The 23,842-nt window shown below is 38.6% G+C and overlaps 1 protein-coding gene and 1 pseudogene across 2 annotated transcripts in view; one reads left to right on the top strand and one right to left on the bottom strand.

Moving 5' to 3' along the window:
• The window catches only part of SMAP1 (small ArfGAP 1), a 213,232-nt gene extending 190,920 nt beyond the window's left edge, over positions 1–22,312 (bottom strand). For both annotated transcript variants that reach the window (XM_027852936.1, XM_027852937.1), the window contains exon 1: positions 22,172–22,312. In XM_027852936.1, coding sequence (XP_027708737.1) covers positions 22,172–22,289 — 118 coding nt within the window. In that variant the 5' untranslated portion in view covers positions 22,290–22,312. The remainder of the gene's footprint in view (positions 1–22,171) is intronic.
• On the top strand, positions 3,708–4,218 carry LOC114036459 (annotated as a pseudogene).
• Positions 22,313–23,842: the final 1,530 nt, after the last annotated feature.

The following is a 23,842-nucleotide window of genomic DNA, read 5'->3' as shown; positions in this document are numbered from 1 at the left end:
CACAATATTTGCAGTGTTATACAAAAAATTAAAAGAAACAAATGGGCACAAAAATGCAATGGAAATATTTAACAAATAAAAATACAATATAGATAATATTATATGTGGCCTTCATAGTCAATATGAGGTCCACAAGAATCCTCATGTATTGTTTAGTGGCCACATTTCTTATCTGACACCACTGCTATGCTTCTTTTTCTGTTCTTTGTATAAACATGAATAGTGGTTCATGTTTGTTGATATTTGTCAAGTTCATGATTTTTAAAAATGGACAGTTTCATAGATTACCAAAATTTTAAAAAACATGGGGATACAAATGCAAAAATAAAAGTCTTCAGGAAGTATACATTTTAATGGGGGTACACAAGGACACACAAAAAAAGGTAACTAGCTAGCATGTATGTGGTTTTTTTAAGGTTTGAAAAGCACTTTGCATTACTGCTTAATTTTATTAAGTTTCACAACAATCCTAAAATGAAGAAACCAAGGCAAAGAGATTAAGTGACTTACCAAAGTCACACACAGCTAGTAAGCATCTGACTGAACTCAGGTCTTCTTGACTCCAAGTCCAGTGATTTAGCAACTGTGCCACTTAACTGCCCTCCAAGTGTATATGTAAAGCAAATATAAAGTGAATCATTTGTCAAAAATGGCTCTGTACTCTGAAGGAAGCTAGAGATTCTAAAGGCAGTGGTGAAGAGTGGCACACATTCCAGGCACAGGTGACAGCCAATACAAAAGCAAGGAGATTGGAAATGGAACGTCCTCTACCACGAACACCATGCAAACCAGTTTAGCTGGAATGTAGGTGGAATGCAGGTGAATAATGTGCAATAAGCTTGGAAAGGCAGGTTGGACCCAGACTGTGAAGGCTTTAAATGTCAGAGGAATTTATATTTCATCTGAGAAACTGTTAGGAGTTCCTATAGCTTCTTTTAAAAAACAAAACAAAACAAAACTTTGCCCTAGATTTTTCCTCTATTCTTTGAAGCTACTGGAACTTTTGATAGCTACCTCCCAAAAAAATGATGCTTAAAAATATTTATTCATGATAACAGGATTAAAAGAAATTTTACTATTCATGCAAGAGAAACAAGATCATACAGAAAGTAGTTAGATCCCAATTAGTGCAAATAACAAATCCTCTAAAATAATTACATTATTCCAATTAGCACTATTCAAAATTATGATTACATGTAAAATATGGTAATTGGTTCCAGTTCAATTTTTCATCTATTTATTAATGTAATAACAGCAAAGGATAAGAAAGATCCATTTCTGATTCAAATTTATTATTACAAAGAGCAACAAAGCAAAATTTTTAAAAATTTTAAAATTACTGAATATATTACCTAAAGAAAAGCTTACTCTGACAATATAATTAGAACATCATTATTGTGGTTTAAAATATTTTAGCAGTGTAGACTAATGTGTTTTATCTTTCTTTAAGTCTTCATACATACACTGGTGGAGAGTTTTATCTATTGCTCCATGAATTTGCATGCTCACATTCTCACACAATGAACCAAATGTAGCTGGATATCACCTAAAATTAGCAATGCTTTAAACTTAATATTGTTGTCCTACAACAACTAGGCTAAAATAACTTGAAAACTCAAAAACAGTTTTAGTCACCCATGCTTTCTTATTTAACTGCCAATTATAGCCTCTTGGAGTTCAAAGATTTTAAGACAGATAAACAAGCATCGCTTTTAATTTTAAAATCCCCTTCTGTATCACCTCCCAATAAAAGTGTTAGGCTATCTTTAAGACACTTTAAATGTAGGATGAGTTTTTTTCTTTCTTAGAAATATAGGTTCTGCTGATCTAGCCATTCTAGAAAGCAATTTGGAACAATGCCCAAAGGGTTATAAAACTACACATACCCTTTGACTCAAAGAGATTAAAAAGAAAAAAAGGAAAAGAACCTATATGTACAAAATATTTATAGCAGTTCTTTTTGTGGTGGCAAAGAATTGGAAATTGAGGGGATGCCTATCAATTGGGGAACGGCTGAACAAGTTGTGGCAAACGATTGTAATGGAATGCTATTGGGCTGTAAGAAATGACAAGCATGATGATTTCAGAAAAACCTGACCTGGAAAGACTTAAGAGAACTAATGCAAAGTAAAGTGAGCAGAACCCGGAGAACATTGTACACAGTAAAAGCAATATTGTACGATAATCAACTATGAACGACTTAGCTATTCTGATCAATAGGTCACAAGACAATTCCAAAAGACTTTGGAGGCAGAGAAAAAACTGATGGAATCTGAACGCAGATCCAAGCATACTGGGTTTTTTTGTTTGTTTTCTTTCACAACATGAATAATATGGAAATATGTTTTGCATGAGTATACATGTTGCTTGCCAATAAGGAGGGAAGGAAGGAGAGAATCTGGAACTCAAAATTGTAAAAAAGAAAAAAGGGCCAAAAATGTTTTTACATGTAGTTAGAAAAAAAAATTAAAATAAAATAAAAAAGCACACACAAAAAAGAAAAATAAATGTAAGTTCTGAAAGACATTCTTTTCCAATATAAGCCTTTTCCATCAACAATAAAAATTTGTTGATTCAGTGTTTTCATGTTATATTATTTTCTTCACAACATCACGATATTTCACTTCTGCTTCCTCATCTATACTGGGCCTCTTCTCCATTAATTTTAACATTATGCATCTGAACTCAATTTTTAAATAGACAGAACCAACCAATACTTGCAGTAAAAGTATCCTCACCATCAACTTCATTTCCATTTTCTTTAATCCCTTAAACTTCTGTCTGAATGACTGCTCTGCTAGGAAGAATTAGTTTTTTATTGTACTCTTTACGTCTGAGAGAGAGGCTCCATTTCTACCGTTGTACCATTTCTACTCCTTGTAGTTGTTTGCAAACCACAATAAGCTGATGAAACTTTGCCTTTTTCTTTCATTTCACCTGTCTGCCTCATCATATCCCGTAGCACAAACTTAGGCATTCTAACATCTCTTTTAGAATTGCTAATGACCACATTCAAGACATAGTTTACATCAAATTTTTGTTGTAATGTAATAACAAGTCTTTTCTCTTTTGTTCTAGAAGTATTTTCATCTTAAATATTCAAACCTTCTGTTACTTTTGTTAAGGGCTACTCTTGACACAACTATTAGTAATATGGTACAGAGCAGCAAAACACATCCGCACATAACAGTCAAGTGCAGACTAACCACATTGTGGTGTGTTCAAACCATCTAGCTCACAAATGATGCACTACTATTTTGATTCACATTAAATGCAACCTGGTATCATTTTATAATTCCTACTAAATAAAATCTCACACTATTTGAACTCGGATTAATCACAATCTGGCTGTATATCAAAACCAGGACCAGAACCCAGTGTAACTGGGTGTGGCTTGAAGGTCAACTCTCTATCCATCCCATCGCTGCTACCTCTCTGTTCTTACTATTATGATACAAAAATCAATATTTTACTCCCTTTTTTGAAGGGTGAACCATCCCAGAATACAATAATGCACTTGAAATTCTGAAATTCAGAGTTGGAAATACTTGTTAAGTAAGTAGATAAACAAAAACTTCTGTAAAATAAACTCCTTTGGATACAACCCAACATGGTCCTGCTTTAAATGAAATTCCATTTTATAATTAATACTATTTAAGGTTTTAATATAGTGCCCAAGCTTGCTAAATTGACTACCTTTCAGCATCTCACAGGGCAACATTTAATGTCTATGTTTTCAGAATGCTCTCTTAAGAGAAGTCAACAGCGGGCCCAGATGGCGGCAGCATGGGTGAGTGTCGTGGTCTTCACACTGCTAGAAAGCTCCAAAGCCACAGGAGAGACCAAAAGTGGCATGACAAACAATATAAGAAAGAGCATTTGGGCACTGACTTGAAGGCCAAACCATTTGGAGGAGCATCTCACGCAAAACGGATTGTCTTGGAAAAAGTTGGTGTGGAAGCCAAGCAACCCAATTCTGCCATCAGGAAGTGTGTGAGAGTCCAGTTGATTAAGAACAGCAAAAAAATCACTGCCTTTGTTCCCAATGACGGCTGCTTGAACTTTATTGAGGAAAATGATGAAGTTTTGGTGGCTGGATTTGGTCGAAAAGGTCATGCTGTTGGTGATATTCCTGGAGTCCGATTCAAGGTTGTAAAAGTTGCAAATGTTTCTCTTCTGACCTTGTACAAAGGCAAGAAGGAAAGACCAAGATCATAAAAATTGTATGATGCCTCTGTCATAGTAAAAAATTTTCACGTAAAAAAAAAGAAAAGTCAACAGCAAAGCAATCCCTGTAATAATTCTCCAATTTCTATTCCAGGGATTAGAAGGGTAATGGGAATAAGCACGTATCAAGAACTTACTATGTGCCACACACTGTACTAAGCACTTTTACAAATATTATTTCATTTGATCTTCACAACAATCCTGCAAGGTACATACTATTAATATTCCCATTTTACAGTTAAGGAAAATGAGGCAGAGGTCTTTTTAAGTGACTTGCTCAGGATCACACAGCTAGTAAATGTCTTGAGGTCACACTTGAATTCAGGTCTTCCTGACTCCAGGCCCAGCATTCTATCTACCTCACCACCCAGATGCCTCATTCCAGTCCCAATATAACATGACGATAGCATTGGCTTGCTGGAGTGCTTTAGGATCTGATATATTATCTTTTTTTAATTTTGTTTGTGTGTGGATGTGTGTGTTTAAATAGAGACATACAGTGTGCTTTAAAATTCCCTTCAATTTCTTTTTAGTTCAGGGGTTGTGGTTATAACAGAAACAACACAGGAAAAGATCTTTCATCTTTACATTCCAAATATTTTAAAGTATGCTTCAGAACAAGGCTATTTTATAAATTAAGGCACTCTTTTTTAAGGAGATGGACAAAAATAGCAAAACAAATTAGAAATTTCAATGTTGGTGAAGGACAAGGAAACATGCCCTCTGTCACACTGACAGGGGCGCTATTGACTGGTATCAGTATTTTGGAGGGTTATGTTGCAAAATAAATGTGGCAAAACTAATCAAACATACCTAGCAATTCCATTGCTAAAACAAAAAGTTTTTTTTAAGAGCCTATTTGTGCGAAAGTATTCATATTCAGCCATTTGGCTGAGAAAGACCTAGGGGTTTTTGACAACTTCAAGCATAGTCAGTACTATGATGCAGCAGACAAAAAAGCTAATGAGATCTTGTGCTGCATTTTGATTGATACTTCTATATTCTCCCTGGTCAGACCAAATCTGGAATACTTTATTTACCTCTGGGCACCAAAGTAAGAAAGCAATTGATAAGCTAGAGAGCAACCAAGATGTTTGACCCCAGACAACAGAAGGTAGTAAGGGGTGACCTTCGAAAAGGGGCAAATTTAGGATCAATGTCCCAAAATGGAATGAAGAGTGTCAGGACACAGAGTTTGCACTGTCACTGGAGATTTTCTTTTTTTTTGTTTTTTTTCCCCCGCCTAATAGTATTTTATTTTTTCCAATTACACGTAAAGATAGTTTTCAACATTCACCTTTAGAAGATTTTGAGTTCCAAATTTTTTTCTCCCTGCCTCCTTTCCCCACTCCTCCCAAGACGGCAAGCAATCTGATATAGGCTATACATGTACAATCACAATAAATATATTTCCACATGTTGTGAAAAGAAGAATCCTAACAAAAGGGAAAAACCACAAGAAAGAAAAGAGAAAACACAAAGCTCCAACCTACATTCAGACACCACAGTTCTTTCTCTGGATGTGGATAGCATTTTCCATCATGAGTCTTTTGGAAGAGATCACTGTGAAGAGCTAAGTCTATCAAAGTTGATCATCACACAATGATGCTGTTAACTGTGTACAATGCTCTACTGGTTCTGCTCATTTCACTCTGCATCAGTTCATATAAGTCTTCCCAAGTTTTTTTGAAGTCTGCCTGCTCATCATTTCTTATAGCTCAATAGTATTCCATTACATTCACATACCACAACTTGTTCAGCCATTCCCCAATTGCTGGGCATCCCCTCAATTTCCAATTCTTTATCACCAAAAAAAGGGCTGCTATAAATATTTTTGTACATATAGGTCCTTTTCCTTTTTTTATGATCTCTTTGGGTTACAGCCCTAGAAGTGTTATTGTTGGGTCAAAGGGTATGCACATTTTATAGCCCTTTGGGCATAATTCCAAACTGTTCTCCAGAATGGTTAGATCAGTTTACAACTCCACCAACAACGAATTCCTCACTGGAGATTTTCAAACAGAGGTTGGATAAACTCCTGTTGCTTATGTTATAGAGGTATATTCTGTTTTGGAATGCACTGACTAGATAGCTACTGAGGACCCTTACATTACTAAAATTCCATGAATCTGTAATTTGTAACAATAAAAAACTGGAAACAACTTATATGTCCAATGGTTAAACAATGGCTATATAAAGTGCAGAACTTAAAGAAATATTATGTGCCATAAAAACACTAATATAAAAGCATACAAGGAACTATAGAAAGACCCAAATAAAGTGATATAGAGATTAGCTTATCCAAAATTATACACTCTGACTAAAGCTATATTAAAAAAATAAGTCAAAGAGAATTATACTTCTGGTAGACTTAAAAAGGCTACAGATTAAACATATTTTTGTTTGCTTGTTAATTCTTTTAATTCTACTTTCCTAAAATGCTATGAGCTTTATGTTATTCTATTCCTTATTCTTTTATCTTTATTTGCCTTTGTTGATTATAAAGTTTACAATAAAAAAAAGTTTTTTTTTTAAAGTCCATTTCAATACAATGACAATGCATAACCAAATAGCCACAGGTTGGATATTTATACAGTTTGTTTTTTTATATGGAAAATTTCATGTTGAAAATACATGAAAAGATTAACTGAAGATTTATTTATTAGTGACTTGTTTACCCATTATGCAGAAGACTGCCAGATCTTCCATTGTTTTGGAGGTTTTTTGTTTTGAAATCCACATGTCATTATAGAAGCCCATATAGTACCAGATTCTCCCTCTTAAATTGCTTTGAGAATACTTCATAGCCACAAATAATGGAAAAAAACACCAGACTTTAAAGTCAAGATGCTATTATTATAAGTAACAAGAACTACATACAATCTTACAGTTTACAAATATTTTCCCCACAACTACCCAATGAGGTAGGCAGATGTGAATTCTAGTCCACTGATTTCTATGTACTCTGCTATACCAGAAAGATGTTACTTTGTATGGTAAAGAGAAGTAGCTGTGTGTCCCTGGCCATCTCTTTTTTAGGTTACAAGTTCAAATGTACCCTATCATGAGGCAGTATAAATATTATTTTTAAAACTGTGTTCTACAAATAAGGAAACTGAGGCTCAGAAAGGTTAAGTGAATTGTCCACAATCAACAGAGTCAACAACATAGATAAGTCAAGCTATACTTCATATACCTAAAACATATTGTTTCTCATTCAATTCAGCAAACATTTAAGTGCCTACTATAAGCTAGGCACTGGGGATACAAATATCAAAAAAAAAAAAAAGTCCTTACATTCCACTGGAGGGACATATTATGTAGTAAATACATTATAATTTGAAGAAAGAGAAAGCACTAATAATGGAGAGGAAGGGGAAAACGGGGAGATCAGGCAAAACTTCCTGAATGAAGTGCCACTTAACCTTAGCCTTGAAGGAAAATCAAGATTTCAAGGGGCAATGGTAAGGAGGGAATGCGTCTGGGGGAAAACAGGGAAATGAGAAAGAATCTGGTATATCTGGGTATCTGAAAGAGTTAACAGGTTAGTTCAACTAGAATGTGTGATGGATAATAATATTAAATAATTCTGAAGAGGTAGGTGGAGTCCGATTATATGGGACTTTAAAATATAAATTCCTGAACCTGGCATCTATCACCTCATTAAGAGCAAGTACCTAAGTTCTTTTCAGCAGGAAAGTGACATGACCAGACTTGTGTCTTAGGCATGCATATTCATCTGGTAACTGTTTGGAGGGCAGACTGAGGAGATGAGAGATTAGAAGTAAGGAGAGGGCAGCTGGGTGGCACAGTGGATTGAGCACTGGCCCTGAAGTCAGGAGGACCTGAGTTCAAATGCGGCCTCAGACCAAACACTTGACACTTAACTAGCTGTGTGACCCTGGGCAAGTCACTTAATCCCAATTGCCTAAAAATTTTTTTTAAAAATTAAAAAAAAAGAAATAAGGAGAAAATTATAAGGCTAGGCTATATTGCCAAGGCTAGGAATTCATGACAAAGTAAACAACCCAAAAGGAAAAGGAGAGACACAGTAGACTAAAGTAGCATATTACCAATGAGGACTTGGGTATGAGTAGAATAAAATGTATTGTGTCAGAAAAGTATAATCAGAAAATGGGTGGGCAAGTCATTTTACTGATAGCAAGGTATAACAGATGGAACAACCCAAGCGCCACCTAGTATCTTCAGTTAAAAATTTTAAAAATCAACTACATGCAGCAGCTAGGTGGCACAGCAAATAGAGCTCCAGCCTTGGAGTCAGGAGGACCTGAGTTCAAATCTGGCCTCAAACACTTGACACTTACTTGCTGTGTGACCCTGGGCAAGTCACTTAACCCTGACTGCTTCACCAAAAAAGAAAAAAAAATCATCTACAGGCTACAGAATAAATGGGTTTTACTATGTTATCTAGATTTTCCATAGCGCAGGAATAGAAAGATAGGGATAAAACTAAGTGTGAAAAGGTACATAAGGAAAGTGATCTGCACCACTAGGAGAAAGTACCTACTTCAATTAAACCACAAGTCCACTAAACACTAGAAAAATATCTAAAACATTTGGATTATATACTACTGCATATCGCTCTTAAGTATTAAGTTGAAAGGAGGAGGTGGTACAGGAGCTAAGCCTTGAAAGAAGGATAAGATTTGGGTTGGTAGAAAATAGTCATTCCAGGCAAGGTGGAGAATAGGATGTGTAATGACATTTCTTCATTCAATATTTATCAAGTACCTACTATGTAAAAAGGTATAAATAAACCAGACTATAGAAGATATGCACACGAGGCAGCTCGATGGCGCAGTGAATAGAGCACTGGCCCTGAAGTCAGAGGACCTGAGTTCAAATCCGGCCTCAGATTAACCCCGATTGCCTAGCCAACAAAACAAAACAAAACAAAAAATAGAAGATATGTGCTGAGAGGCAGCTAACGAAAAATTAGCAGAGTCGATAGAAAATATTAAGTAGAAGGTTACAGAATTTGAATTTGATCCCATCGTCAACAGAGACCACTCCTTGCATATATCTAACAATAACAGTTCAGACATCAGACAAATGAAATGAAAAAGCAACCTCCTAATGCTTTCATTTCTAAGCAAGTTAGCAATCTATAAGAGCCCAATTTCAACAAGTCTTTGAACAACAGCAGAATGAACTATCTGGAAATTCTGTAAAAGCAAGACCACCTCACACACATTATTTGTATATTTAAACAAAATCCCTTTGTATAGTTTAGAAGACAGTCTCATTTATTATTAATTCCACTACTTAATGATTTGTAAATTCCAGTCAGTGGCCCAACATATTTGAAACACCAGGATAAAAGAATTTGTGCAGATTCTTGGAATTTGAAGGTATCTCATCTATATGTGTTCTTCTAAATAACACTAAATTTGTCTAGCTTACCTTTTCCACAAGGTTATATACTATATTTTTATCAGTCTAAAATATTATGAAGCTTGATAAAGTGCCAACCATATAATAAATACTCAAGAAAATTGATAAAACTAAATCTGTCATAAGAATCTAAGGTCACATGAAAATAAAACACATTCAATAAAAATCAAACTGCTTGTTTTCCTGCCACAAATAAAAATATCTGTGAGAATTCCAAAAGACTAGCAAAAAAAATGTTGCTCAAATCAAGGACATACATTTATCAGGATCAAAAGCCTAAGCCTATGCTGAATCTTTACATAGATTAAATTCACTTTCAAGGAAAAGAAAAACATAAGGGTGGTGGATAACATTTAAGAGTTTAGATATTGCTCATATTCAAAGAGCAAAAGTATAACATTTTGTATACTCTACAAAATTAGTACAACAAATTCAATAAGGTTTGTTTATATAGCATGCTATCTGGAAAACAAGATTATTGAATACAGCATAAAACCACAAAAATTTTAACTTCATTTGTAAAGAAAAAACTCCAACAATATAAAAATCTTTCAACATATAAACAGAAATTGTTATGTCTATGAGTAGTTTTCTATGTTAATATGATGATGGAAGATCAAGAAATGTCAGCATTGGGAGTATTTTCTTGATAATACTATATCAGAGAAATGTAAAAATGAGAATTTTAATTATAAGGTTTTACTATCCCAGTAACTAGCAATTTAAGTTAATTTAACGGGTGGAGAAGGCAGATGATCATAAAACCAAATTCATCATCATCAAAGAGTGGTAGAATGGAGAGGTCAGACAGTAAAATATCACTGGGGTGTGGTAAAGGGGCAGGGAGGAGAGAGATTTAGACAAAGGTAACCAGGCTTCTTTTCAACCTTCTCAAGCCAGCACAACTACAGCTATTTGCATAGAACAGAGGAGGAGGATGTGCCACCCATTTCCTCTTAAAAAAAAAAAGTCTGCCCACAGTATCATTCAGCTTTTTTTCCAGTTGAAGGAAAGCCCTAGTATACTTACCCAGCTAGAGAGGAAGACAGGTTAAGACCTAAGATCTAACAAGTTTCTGCCAAGAAGTTAGAAAACAGTCGAACCAATAGATTCAAACTAGAGACAGTAGAGAGCAAAACAATTCAAGAACAGTTTACACAAGATTTCACATCTTTAGAAATGAACTCATGAGTGCTAAGATTCAAAGGACAAACTTGATCTTAGCTGCTGTTACATTCTCATGCTGTCTGGCTGAGAAGGTTGACTAAGAAGTGAAAGAGCTTCAAAGGCATTTGCTAAAAGGTAAGTGAGAAAAGCTGCATAGACATTGGCTGAGGATACCTGAAGCCTCCTCTGAGAGAAGCTCACTAATGGCAATAGAGGGAGGAAACAGTAGCAAATAGCCCTGGAGACAGCACCTCAACTGAAGACTACAATTGAGGCACAGAGAGGGTGAAAATGATAGGCCGAGTCACAGAAAGGACGAAAATGGTAGCTTTCTTTTTTGGGGGAGAGGCTTACTAGTCAGAACAAAACATCCTCTACTCTCCCCCCAGAAGACGTTGGAAATAGCAGAAAGAGGAGTGAGGCTTATTGGCCACAAATTCCCTAGTGGATATGGCATAAGGTGTAGGTGACCCTGAAAACAGCTGGTGGTAACTGAAAAGCAACTGAAACAAAGATGCACCACCTGCCAAAAAGCAGCAGGGACAGCTAGCAAGAAGAGGCTGAGATATAAGGCCTGGTGGGAAACAGGCCCAGCGTAGAATATCTCCATGACATCCAAAGGCAAGCAGCTACAAGAGCAGCACAGATTTCCCTCCCACAAATGCCTAGTCATATGTATGTATGAGGATCTTTACACACTTTAAGCCATGTCATAAAGGCCAGTGCTTTTTCTTTCCCCCAGACCAGGGACTTTATCAGCAGGGAGAATTCTGAAGAATACTGAAATTCTTCATCACTGCAAATCAAGAACGAATCTTCTGTAGCTCAAGTCTCCAAGAGCTGCCAAGAGGTTCAAAGACAGGCCCCTAGTCACACAGATAGTGCAGTGAACAACTGACTAGAACCTGTAAAGTAACCATAGGGGATCTCATAAAACAGAATGGTCTGATTAAGTTGTTCTGGATCTCAATGAGATTAGGGCAAATGATAACAAAGCTGTCAGCACTTTTTGCTCTTATCTCTAATACACTTATACAATAATGTGTAGAAGCAGAATGATGCCATGGAAATGGGGCTGGATGTGGTGTCTGAACCTGGGTGAGAATCTTGTCTCTACACTTAGCTATCTGCAGGACCTTGGGAAAGTCATGACCTCTCTGAGATTCATTTTCTTCCTTTTACCTTCTTCTGTAACATCAAGGGATTGCACCTCAGAAGTCCCTTCCAGCAAGCATCATGAAATGCACCCAGGGTAATATGAAAGGAACACAAATCAGTTTTTTAAAAGACATCTAGTTAGGGTAGGAGAGGTACAGAGAACCTGGGAGAGCACAGACTCATTGGACACTGCCCTATGAGGAGGAAGTAAGGCCTCCAAAAAACCAGAAAGTCACTGAGGAGAGTAAGCAGGGCAGAGCCAGGAAAAGAAACTGCTGGGGCACCAAAGGCTCAGGCCCTCACTGTGCTAGACTAGGTAGCTTTTCCTGGGAATCACTGATCCACATACATGTTTAACTCGGGTCCACCTGAAGGAAAGTCCTAGGATACTCATCTAGCTAGAAAGGAAGGGAGGGTTAAGACCTAAGAACTAAAACAGGTTTCTGACAATAAGTTAGAGGACAATTAAACTGATAAATTCAAAAGATAGTAAAGAGCAAAACAGTTCAAGGAAAAGTTTACAAAAGATTTCAACTCGTTAGAGTTGAACAGAAGAGTTTTGTTTTCAGATACATCAGTTGAATAATGAACATTATCCGTGACTAAGCACTCCCCATCCCAACTAGCTGTTGGTAACCTGTGGGAAGAAAACCTCTAAAGCCCTGGTTTTGGTTCTGATGTATGTTCTATCAATGTTGGTTCATAATGACCCTACTAGACTGTGAGCTCCTTGAAGGAAAGAATTATGCCTTATTTAAATTTTTTATCTTCCCTAGGACAATATTCAGCATTCACTAATTATCTGCTAAATAAAGAAATGAAACTTCTCCCCAGGAGTCCCATATGTGCATCACGTCCATTACTCAAAATACACACTGACAGAAGAAAGAGCTAAACGAATACTGTGGACCCAATAAGTCTTTTGCTATATAACCGTACATGTATGCTACACAAAGTGAATAAAATAAGGTTCTTCCACCTAAAAGCTAAGTAAGAAAAACAATGTCTATGACAACTAAAAAACTTTCGGTAATCTCTCATTTTGTAAAAAATAGAGGCTGAACTAGATGATCTCAAAGGTGCTTTTCACCTCTAAATTCCTAAGTCTACAAATGAATAGAAAGAAGTGAGTATGAACAATGTTTTAAAGAGAAAAAAGGGGGCAGCTAGATGGCACAGTGGATAGAGCACCAGCCCTGGAATCAGGAGGACTTGAGTTCAAATCCGGCCTCAGACAATTACTAGCTAGCTATGTGACCCTGGGCAAGTCACTTAATGCCCACTGCAGCCAAAATTTAAAAAAAAAAGTACCCCCCCCCCAAAAAAACAAACCCCAAAACCAAGAGAAAAAAAGCAAAATCATTAGTAGACTTGGTCTCTAGTTTAACAGTCAGTAAACTAGGCAAAACTTCCTTTGATGTTTTTCAAACTTTAACAGCTATTAATTCTCAGGTAAGATGGTGAAGATGTGGCCATCTGATATAGTGACTATAATCTGACTTGGCCAGGTTTAAATTACTTCTCTATGTTTATTTAAAATGATTAGAGAATAAATCATATAAGAGAAGGTCTGAAAAAAAAATATGAAACTAAAGTTGAGATTCCATTACTACATACAATTTCTACTTGTCCAAAGAATATTAGAACTAATGTTTTAATGTTTTGCATGAAAGGCAAAATATTAATTCTAAAATACTCTGAACTGTATAGTCACTGATGGGCATTTTTTACCTTAATGGTTCTCTAATTGTTTCATGTGTGCTAATCTTATCTGTAATCAAAATACTCCTTGAAATCAGGTACTAGGGCTTATACTTTGAATAAATTAATATGGATTAAAAGATCAATGCTAAAATCTTACTCTGATACTTATCTGGTCAGTATCAGGACAGGAACTATTTGTTTTAATCAATAACTTATGAAGTTGGGTTAGTAAGGTGTCACATATTTAAAACTTAAATTCATAATAATAACAATGACTCTAACCAAACAAACTAGTTCACCACTTTCTTTATTTCCCATGAAGAGAACTGGGATATGGATGAAAGCGAACTGCCATAACGTCTCCACCCAGAAAGTAAGTAAATAATAGGCTACTGGGAAGGAAACAACCTCTGTTCATGCTATATGTAACTGGATTCAAAATATCTTCCACAGAGCACAAGTACAACACCTTTTCAGTCCAAAGATCATATGTTATTACTACAAAACATACTACAGTGTAAAGGTATCACACCAAACTTGCCGCAGTCAAGGAAGGTAGTAGTAAAAATAACTTTATTTTTTTTTTAAAGTCACGGGGGAAAAGGAAGCAATAAGTAGAAAGAAAATTAAAAACAGACTAAGTGGAGGCCTATAAGTCAAAGTCCAAGAGTTCTCATTCTAGCTCTGTCACCAGCCCCTTCAATACAGCCGCAGGGGAAAGCCACTGACAGCAATAAAACCACAGAAGCAAAGCAACTAACTACCCAAAGGTTATATATAGATTTAAGATAGGATTAAGATTTGGGGGATCTTCAAATGTTTGCAGATTTCCCTGTACAACAACCATGATGAAGAACATCTTAAACAACATGGCACATTGTTCTGCTTGGACCCAGACGCCACAACTAGAAGTAAGACATAGAAGTTGGAAAGAAACAGACTTGAAGTTCCATATAGGCTTGATATAAGAAAAAAACTTCCTAACAACTAGCGTTGCAAAAAGTAGAATGGATGCCTCCAGAGGCAGTAGATCCTGAAAAGGAAGCTGGATGAGCCTCTTGTTCATATCATAGACTTAGAGTTAAAGAAACCTTAGAGGCCATGTAGTCTTACCCCTTCATTTTACTGATTGAGAAAAATGAGGTAGACAAAGTTTAAATAACTTGCTCAAGGTCACAAAGGCACTAAGAACAGAGCCAGGATATGAACATGGGTCCTCTGATACTTAATCTAGTGCTCTTTCCACAGCGCTCCTCTGCCCCCCTTGGAGGGGAGTGAAAGTCTCAGAAAGATTGGAGCTACTAATACTGTAGAACTTCTGAACTCTTTCAGAGAAAGTTTCTGGGAAGTCAGCCATAATCATCCTATGTCCTCCTAGGCAACATGGAGCAGATGAATAGGTACTGCAATAGGAGGTAGAAAGGGAAAGAATCTTACCTCTCTTGAGGAGGAATGCATGTAGATTTCAGAGATTCTGAAGACTCTTTAATGACAAGGAAAACCAAAGCTCTCTAAACAATGAGAAAATCTAGAAGGAGAAGCAGCAAGGTCCAACTCTGTGACAAAAGTAGAGCCAAAGTTAGCCCTCTTATTTCTATCCATACTCTTCCTTCACAAACTCAATGACTCTCACTTCTATGGAAATGATTCCCAAATTTGTATTTCCAGCCCTAACATCTCAACTGCCTAAACATCTCTACATAGATGTTGCCACCCATACCTCAACATGTTGTCCAAACTGTTGTTTTAACTTTAAACCTCCACCTGAACTCTGCCATTTCTCTGAGGAACTCCACCACTCACGCTGTCTCACACTTGAAACCTTGGTGTTATCTTTGAATTTTCATCTTCCTCACCTCCCATACTTCCATTGTAATCATTATAGTATAGGGCCTCAACACCACCTTCCTGGAATATGTTGATAACTTCCTTCCCATATATCCTTCCTTTCACTCATTTTTCTTACTACATTTTTCATATTACTCAGCTCATAATCTATGCTAGAGCCCAAATGGATTAATCTCTCTTTCTTGAACCCACTGTATAAGTTCCTACCTTTGTGTTCTAGCTTATTCTAATTCCTGAAATGTTTTTCTTTCTTCTTTTTATTCACTGTATTACTATTTATCTTTTAAAGATCAATTTAAATAGCACTTGCTTCATGAAGCCTTCCTTAATGCTCATTGTCAGCAATAATCTGCTTCATCAGACCTTTTAAGAGTCTGGAAATACCTTTGTTCCAAAGGAGATTCCTGTTCATTTGTGGTTTGGATTAGATGACTTCTGGGATCCAATCCAACTCTGTGATTCTGCAATTGAAGATCTGGGTTTAAGCTGGCCTCCACCAATTACTGGCTGTATTACCTAGAGCTAGTAATTTAAGCACTGTACCTCAGTTTCCTCATTTGTAAAATGTGAATAATAGTATGTTCAATTCAGTAAGCATTTATTAAGTGCCTATATAGTTAGAGATGCATTGGTGAAAAGGGATCACAGGAACACAGATTCAGATTTGGAAGGAACCTCAGTGGTCACCTCGTCCAATTTTCTCATTTTACAGGTGAGGAAATCGAAGCCTAGAGAGAAATGACTTGCCCAAGTCAGAAATGTAGTAGGTAGCAAAGCTGGGATCTGAAACAAAGTCATATACAGGATCAAAGCTCTAAAGCTGAAATGAACCACTAAGATCACCTACTCCTACTATTTCATTTTACCAATGAGAACAGCTAATTTGGCCAAGGTTACACAGGTCATAACCATCATTTTAACCCAGATCTTCTGACCATAGAACCAATATTCTTTCTCCTATACCAAATTCGAGGTTTTCTCCTTAACCAGAAATTTGAGGGAGGAAGGGGTAGTGGAACAGGGGAAACTAATACCCAAATATGAAAAGTCAAACAGTGGCATCAGAGGTCAGATAGTGTAAGGATTCACTTCTAGCTGAAACACCAAGAAAAGCTTGGAGAAAATAATACCTGACCTGGGCCTTGAAGAAGCAGTGTGACAAGGGTGCTGAAAGTGATTTGTAAGCTATGATCCACTTATTTGGAAGATAAGTGACTTATTTTCTCATATTAATAATCAATTATTGAATTAGGACCAGGATTTTTTGAGAAGCCTGTAAATCGTTCAGTCTCTAAAGGACACTGGTGATAATGAGACTGGATTAACTTTCTTAATAATCTTCTTCAGACACCATTCAGGTGGGGAAGCCTTTTAAAAGCTCTACTCAGGTCTGGGTGGAGGTAAATCAAAAATCAAAAAGTACTTATTTACTATATAGATGTGAAAATAGCTACGTTTTCACGACTATAATAAGTACCTTTTCTTGGGGTTGGATGTGTACACATCAGCTGGAAAAAGGAAGGAAAATGAGAAGGACCAAGAGGAATTGAAGTAGAAGAATCAGCAGAATCTTAGGAGTTATAAAGGTCATTGGAGTCACTACTTCAAGAATTCCCTTTACAGCTTCACTGACAAGCAGTGAACCAGCTTCTGCCAGAACATTTCATTGGCAAAGAATCTCATTTCATCACAAAGTACCCTATTATGTTTGGAGATAGCTCTAACAGTTTAGAAAGTTAGCTCTCTATTTGGATAAAATCTGTCTCTCTATCTAAATTCTACCCTTTAGTTTTAGTTTTGCCCTTTGTAGTTTTGCTACATCTTAACACCTAAGGCTTTGTAAAAATCCTTCAAAGCAGGGACAGACCAAGAAAAGTAGCCACAATTTGGTGTGGTGATCCCTTTCTGAAAATAAAGTGGCTATACAAGTTTGAGAGGGATGTGGGTTGGTACTGCAACCTCCAGCTTCCACAGAAGCAGTGTCACTCCAAGACAGAATAAGTAGAGATATTCTACAAAGGAATACATTTTTGAAATGTTCCTTGAACACAAAACAGGAGAGTCCAGCTTTCCTTCATTGTTCCCATTTTACAACAAAGAAAGCTAATGAGAGCTAAGACATTAGATTTTGGTACATTCGGGCCTACATAAGGGGTGAGAAACCTTCGGCCTCCCCAAGGCCACATGTGGCCCTCTAGGTCCTCAAGTGTGGCCCTTTGGATCCAAACTTCATAGAACAAATCCTCTTAATAAAAGGATTTATCCAGTACAACTTGGACTCAGTCAAAATGCCACACCCGAGGACCTAGATGGTCACATATGGTCTTGAGGCTGCAGGTCCCCGAACCCCTGGCGAGATCCTTGCTAGGGGCAAGTTTGAAGTTCAATGGTAGCTGAGAATTTCTGTTCCATAGAAATCAAGTGCAAGTCTACTATTTTAGGGAAGAAAGGTTGGAGAACAGCAAGTGTTTGAAAACCTATAATCTCATAGTAGTTTTTTTGTAACTAGCTGAAAAACTTTGCATGCACAATGTTTCTTTAACTAACTAGCCTTGAGGCACAATCTCTCTGGGCCTCATCTGGAAAAAAAAAAAAGATGATCAGATTAGATGATCTCTAAATTCCCTTCCATCTATGAATCCTAAGATTCTGTTTACTCCTAGAATCCCTGAGTGACTGCCACCTATATATTTTCATATGGTTACCTTGCCAGTTACTGGCTGGATAAGTGACCTGAATTTTTTCATTAATGAGTTTCAAATACATATATCAAATCAAAGCCATCCCTTCAACTTCATTTCGGTATAACCTAGTGGATGAGGGTTCAAACTATTGCAAATAGACTTCAAACTGGCAAGGTGCCCAAAATTCTCAAGTGCTACATAATCTAGCACCAACTAATAGCCCAGTAGGGCTACTCAAATTCCTACAGAATCAAGGGGAAGACTTGGGAAAGGAAACATAGCTCCATCTGTTTGTTCTGATTTCCAAGTTACCAGTCTTGGTAAGGGTAGGATCAACAGCAGGAAGTTGGCTTGTACCATCCTTTTCCTCTTTCAAAAGTGACTTCCTGAACAGAGTCAATACAAGAAAAGACTATAGATTGATAACTCAGGAAGATTTTAAAATCTTATTTACAGAGTTCTGTAACTTACTGAAAAAAGGAGCTAGGTTTTAGTTTTGGTAAATATACCTGCAGATCAGCAAGGCCAAGTATACCTTGCCTATACCTTTTTTTTTTCTTAAAGCTATAAATTTGACTAGGTGACTGTAAGCTGTACTAAAGGCCATGAAAAAACTCAGAGAGGTTCATTAGAGGAAAATATTTACACATATAATGGAACACATTACATTGTGGAACAAGTCTAAAATTGCTTATGGGATATTGACAGGGTACTGGCCCAAGCCGAGACCTTTGCCCCTTACCCCTTACCCCAAAAAAGACCCATTTGTCTACCAGCCCTAGAAACTCTCAAGGAAGTCTTTAGCATTCACTTTAGGCTATAATCCTATCACCTGGCCTTTCATTGTGCCTACTCCCAATCTCCCAGTTCTCTGTTACCCTTAACTTAGCCCAGCCCTTCATAGTCTATTACCTCCGAATGACACCCCCACTATTTCCCATCCTAGATTCTATCTACACCCCATTCTCAACCTCCCAGTTACTCTCATCAGGACCCTCCCTAGACCCCTCCTCCAGTCACCCCAACCTATTGTCCACTCCCATTAATGTCCTCCCTAGACACCTCCAGTCACCCCAGACTACTTGGCCACTCCTAGATCCCTCCCACAGTCTTTCTGTATATAAAGTCTATCTTGTCTCCTATAAAGTGCTCAGATTCTTTAAGAGTCTAGCCAAGGGCTCAGATTCTTAAAATCTAGCCAATTGCTCACAAATGTTCAGATTCCTTAAGAGTCTGGCCAATATGGCAGATCTTTAAACCATGTCTTTGGCTGACAGAAGGCTTGGGTTGAATTCATTGTGGCAGGACCGGAGTGTCGCTAGTTCGGGGTCCTAGTACCTCTAAACCTCAACAGTATGTTTATGCCTAAAAGTCCTTCTAGGTATGTAATTACATTTTTGTTAATATTATTTCACCTGAAGTCTGGTATATCCAAATCCATAACTCTATAACAGGGTTCTACTATAAAAACTACCCAAATGCCAAAACATTAAGTGCCTTTACATGGCACAACTGCCATCAATTTTCAAGTGTTGAAATTACATGGCCAATTTTAATTAAAACATGAAGTGCTGACCTCAGCAACAATATATTTTATTGTCAAAAACCCTTATATTTTATATAGTATTAAACCTCTCCATTCTTAAAAAGTATTGATTTAAATATAGTTTTTGTAAAGTTTAAAATAAGATAACTAAAAAAAAATTTAAAGATAAAAAAACAATTAAATCATGTCCTTTCCTCATCAAAAGGCAGAGTGTTGCAGTGGAATGAAAGATGGTGGATAGAGAGCAGGCTTCAGAGGCAGGAAAGCCTGGGTTCAAGTCCTGCCACTGACAAATACTAGGTGTTCAACTTTCGGCAAGTCAATTAATGTCTCAGTGCTTTAAGCAATTCCCTGAGACTGTAAACTGAGAGGAGTGGACCAGCAATGGTAGGCAGAGTTTCCTTATCCAAGATTTCCCTATACCAGTAAATTCAAAGGTCCAGGCCACATCCCTATATCCTCTTTCCTATTCCAGAGTTCCCCAGGTTCAAGTAGGGACAAACTACTTATTATTTTGCCCTATATCACTTCTATCCACTCCAAACCTACAACAACAACAAAAAAAGTCAAACACATAGAAAGAAGTTTTGTTCTAGTGGGCACGTGAGCCTTAAAAGAAAATTTTAGATCTTGTAAATAGCACCCTAAGATGCAACATCAGCTCACAGTCTCATGAAATTTTAGAGCTGGAAAGGACCCTACAGGTTTATTCAGTCCAGCACCTCCAATATGCAGATGAAAAAACTGAGGCTCTGATAAATAAAGGGTCTTTTTTAAGATAACACATCTAGTTAAGGACAGGGCCTGGCAAATAAGACTAATGAAAATACCATTTATCAGGGTATGTAATAAGTATATTATTACCCAAAATGGCAGGCAAGCATATTACTGTAACTACATAAACTCAGCTGTTATTTTTTTTTAATTTTTTAAATTTTTTTCAGCTGTTATTTCAATATTGAATGGTATATATTAGCTTTCAAAATACTCCATTCACTTATACAAATGATGAACTCTATTATCCAAAATGATTAACTGAACAGTCCATCACACATGACAGTATTCTCAAACACATACACAAGTTTATTTGATCACACAATAGGTATACATAAAATTTCAATTGCCATCAGAATGATGTCTTTAGTTTTTAAAAAAAAAAAAGCTTTGCTCAAAAAGTTATATAGGATTAAGAGGTGTCATTCAAACTAATGTTATATTTAAAATGTTTATTCTAATGGTCTGAAGGGTATGCCCACATTCACCTACTAGAGGTTAAGAAACTTTCTGATTGTTATGTTGCTTAGTCTAGGCAAGTATTTCCAAGGCACTGAAACATGACTCATGTAGTTAATATGGGGAATGGATTATGAAGCTTCAGGAAAAGACAAAGTCAAATAATGCCCGGAATTTCAAACAATGCCAAGAGTAGTCTTTGCTTTTGGATAAATTTACCTACTTCCCAGCGAATAACATGCCAATGCAACCACAGTCTTTTTTTTAACCGTGAGCTTCTTATAAAATCACTGAAACATGTTTTAAGCCTAAGTTTCTAAAATGGTAAATGAATCTACCCCAAAATATTGTGTGTGTGTGTGTGTGTGTAACTGTCACTGCCTGTGGCCAAAGGCGCTTTATGTCTTTGGACCAATATAAAGCATTCCTAACCTTTAGTAAGCAATTGGTTTCCCCGCTCCCTGCCTTCCCCCCACCCCTACCCCCAGCATGAGAGACTCTCCAGCATCTGGCCTTTCAAACCTTCCAGCCTGGGAATACAGTTTCCCCAGGCTCACTGTGCACTGAGTCTCTAAGAACCAAAATGAAATGCCTGTTCACTGACTCGTGATCAGCCTCATCCACCCCCACCCCACTCGCCCAAAAAAAAAAAAAAAAAAAAAGACCAGAAAATGCCCACCTAATCCACTTACTGCCATCTCCCCCTCCTCACCCGGTCTAAAAATGGGCAGCAAATCCTCCCCTTGGGGGAGGCGACGACCACAGCCCCATGCCCAAGCAGGAGGGCAGCGCCAATGCCCCGAGGCCGGGCACGGGCAGGAAGGACACTGCTCTTGGTGGGGCGGGAGAGAGCGAGCCCTCGACAGGCTCCTTCTGGCGACAACATCCCCAGGCCCCCCGCCCCCGCCCGGCAGACGCGAGGTGACCCCGATGCTCAGGCGGGCTCCGGGCGCGTCTCCTCCCGCCAAGGCACGGACCAAGGTCCGGCCCGGGAAGGGGTCACGACAACCACCAGCTCCCCTCTCCCCAGCAGGCGGCGTGGGGGCGGAGGGCGGGGCGGAAAGAGGGTGACCGCGCCCCCAGGCCTGAAATCCCCAGCTGGTGGCCCCTGCCCGCGCCCGGCAGGGCCCGGGGCCCCGGCCGCCCGCCGCCCGCCTCCCGCCCCGGCCCTCGCTCGTTCGCTCGCTACCTTTGGCCTCGCAGTCGGCGCAGTACTTGTTGTCCTCCTCCCGAAGCAGCTTGGACAGGATCAGCTGGTGCTGCTCATTCAGCTTCTGAGCCTTCTCCCGGCACGAGCGCGTCGCCATCGCGGGGGGCCGGGCCGGGCCGAGCAGGGCAGGGCAGGGCAGAGCCGCGCCGAGGGCTGGCGCCGGGGCTGCGCGGAGGCTGCCGGGGCCGAACACACCTGGCAGCGCCAGGAGATAGCCCGAGAAGCGGCGGCAGCGGCACCAGCAGCGGCACCACAAGCAGCAGCAGCGCCGACGTGTCTCCGCCTCCTCGCAGCACGCCGGGCCCGCACGCACGGCCCGAGCCGGCCACCGGGAGGGAGGGACGAGGAAAGGAGGAAAGGAGGCGAGAGCTGACTTCCGGGCCGGTGCTGAAGGAAGAAAGCCGGCTCCCCGCACCCTCCCAAAGCCGGCTGGGCTCACTGCGCACGCGCAGAGATCCCCGGGCTCCACGGGGCTGAGCTCTCCTAGCGGGCATGCGCAAAGGCCTTCTTCAGGGATTCTTGTCATTCCCCTTCCCTGCTCCCAGGGTCATTGGACAAGTCTGTCAGGAAGATATTTAGTACTGGGATTAGATTTGTAGTTGTTCAGTCGTGTCTGACTCCTCACCATTTAGGTTTTTCTTGGCAAAGATACTGGAATGGTTTGCCATTTCCTTCTCCAGCTCATTTTACAGATGAGGAAACTAAGGCAAACAGGGTTAAGTGTCTTGCCCTGGGTCACATAGCTACTAAGTGTCTGAGAAGACATTTGAACTCAGGAGAATGAGTATTCTTTTTAGGCAGTTGGAGTTAAGTGACTTGCCCAGGGTCACACAGCTAATAAGTGTCAAGTATTTGGTCTGAGGCCGGATTCGAATGCAGGTCTTCCTGACTCCAAGGCCGGTGTTCTATCCACTGGGCCACGTAGCTGCCAGGGGAAAAGAGTATTCTTAACCCTATGCTAGTCACTGTATCCACTTGGCCAGCTAGCTGCCTCATTTTAATTTTGGGACATATGTAATCTGAGTTCATCAGTCAAGCAACAGGACCTTATTGAGCACCTACTGTGTTTTACACAATAACAAAAAAAATTTTTTTTGATAATTTTTTTAAATAAAAAGAAACCATAGACCCATGAGTCAGACGTCCTAGATTCAACAGTAGTCAATTTTCTCCTCTTTAAAATTGGCATAGTTAGAATTTGCCACACTGACCCCATAGAGTTTCAGTGGGAAAAAAAAATACCTTGTAAAGCATTAGAGAAGTGAGCTACTATTATTTTTGAATTACCAAAATATGTGAAGTTTCCAAGTGCAAAATTGAGTATAATTATGAAATTCAAATTCCAGAGTCTAAATGATTACATGAGATTGATTTTGATAGTTAATTTCTTCAACATTTTAGTAGAGCTCCAACTGGAAAGGACTCCCCCAGACTATTTAAAGACTGTTCTCATTTTACATAAATTCACATACAAATTCAACTTTATGTAAAGATTTCTGAAAGACATCTGTGAGGGATTGTCTGATGTTGGCTACGTGCCACGTGGGGGTTGTGGCAAGATGGGGCAGGGACAAGATATTAGGAAGTAACCGGAGCTCACGCTCCAGAGGCAGGGGGCTGTGCCATGTGGAGTTGTGGTGAACAGGGATA

This window comes from Vombatus ursinus, unplaced genomic scaffold (genome assembly GCF_900497805.2).
Source record: "Vombatus ursinus unplaced genomic scaffold, bare-nosed wombat genome assembly UNPS02009835.1, whole genome shotgun sequence".
Taxonomy (NCBI): Eukaryota; Metazoa; Chordata; class Mammalia; order Diprotodontia; family Vombatidae; genus Vombatus; species Vombatus ursinus.
Note: the sequence above shows the minus strand (reverse complement) of the source record. Positions and strands in the feature narration are given on the sequence as shown.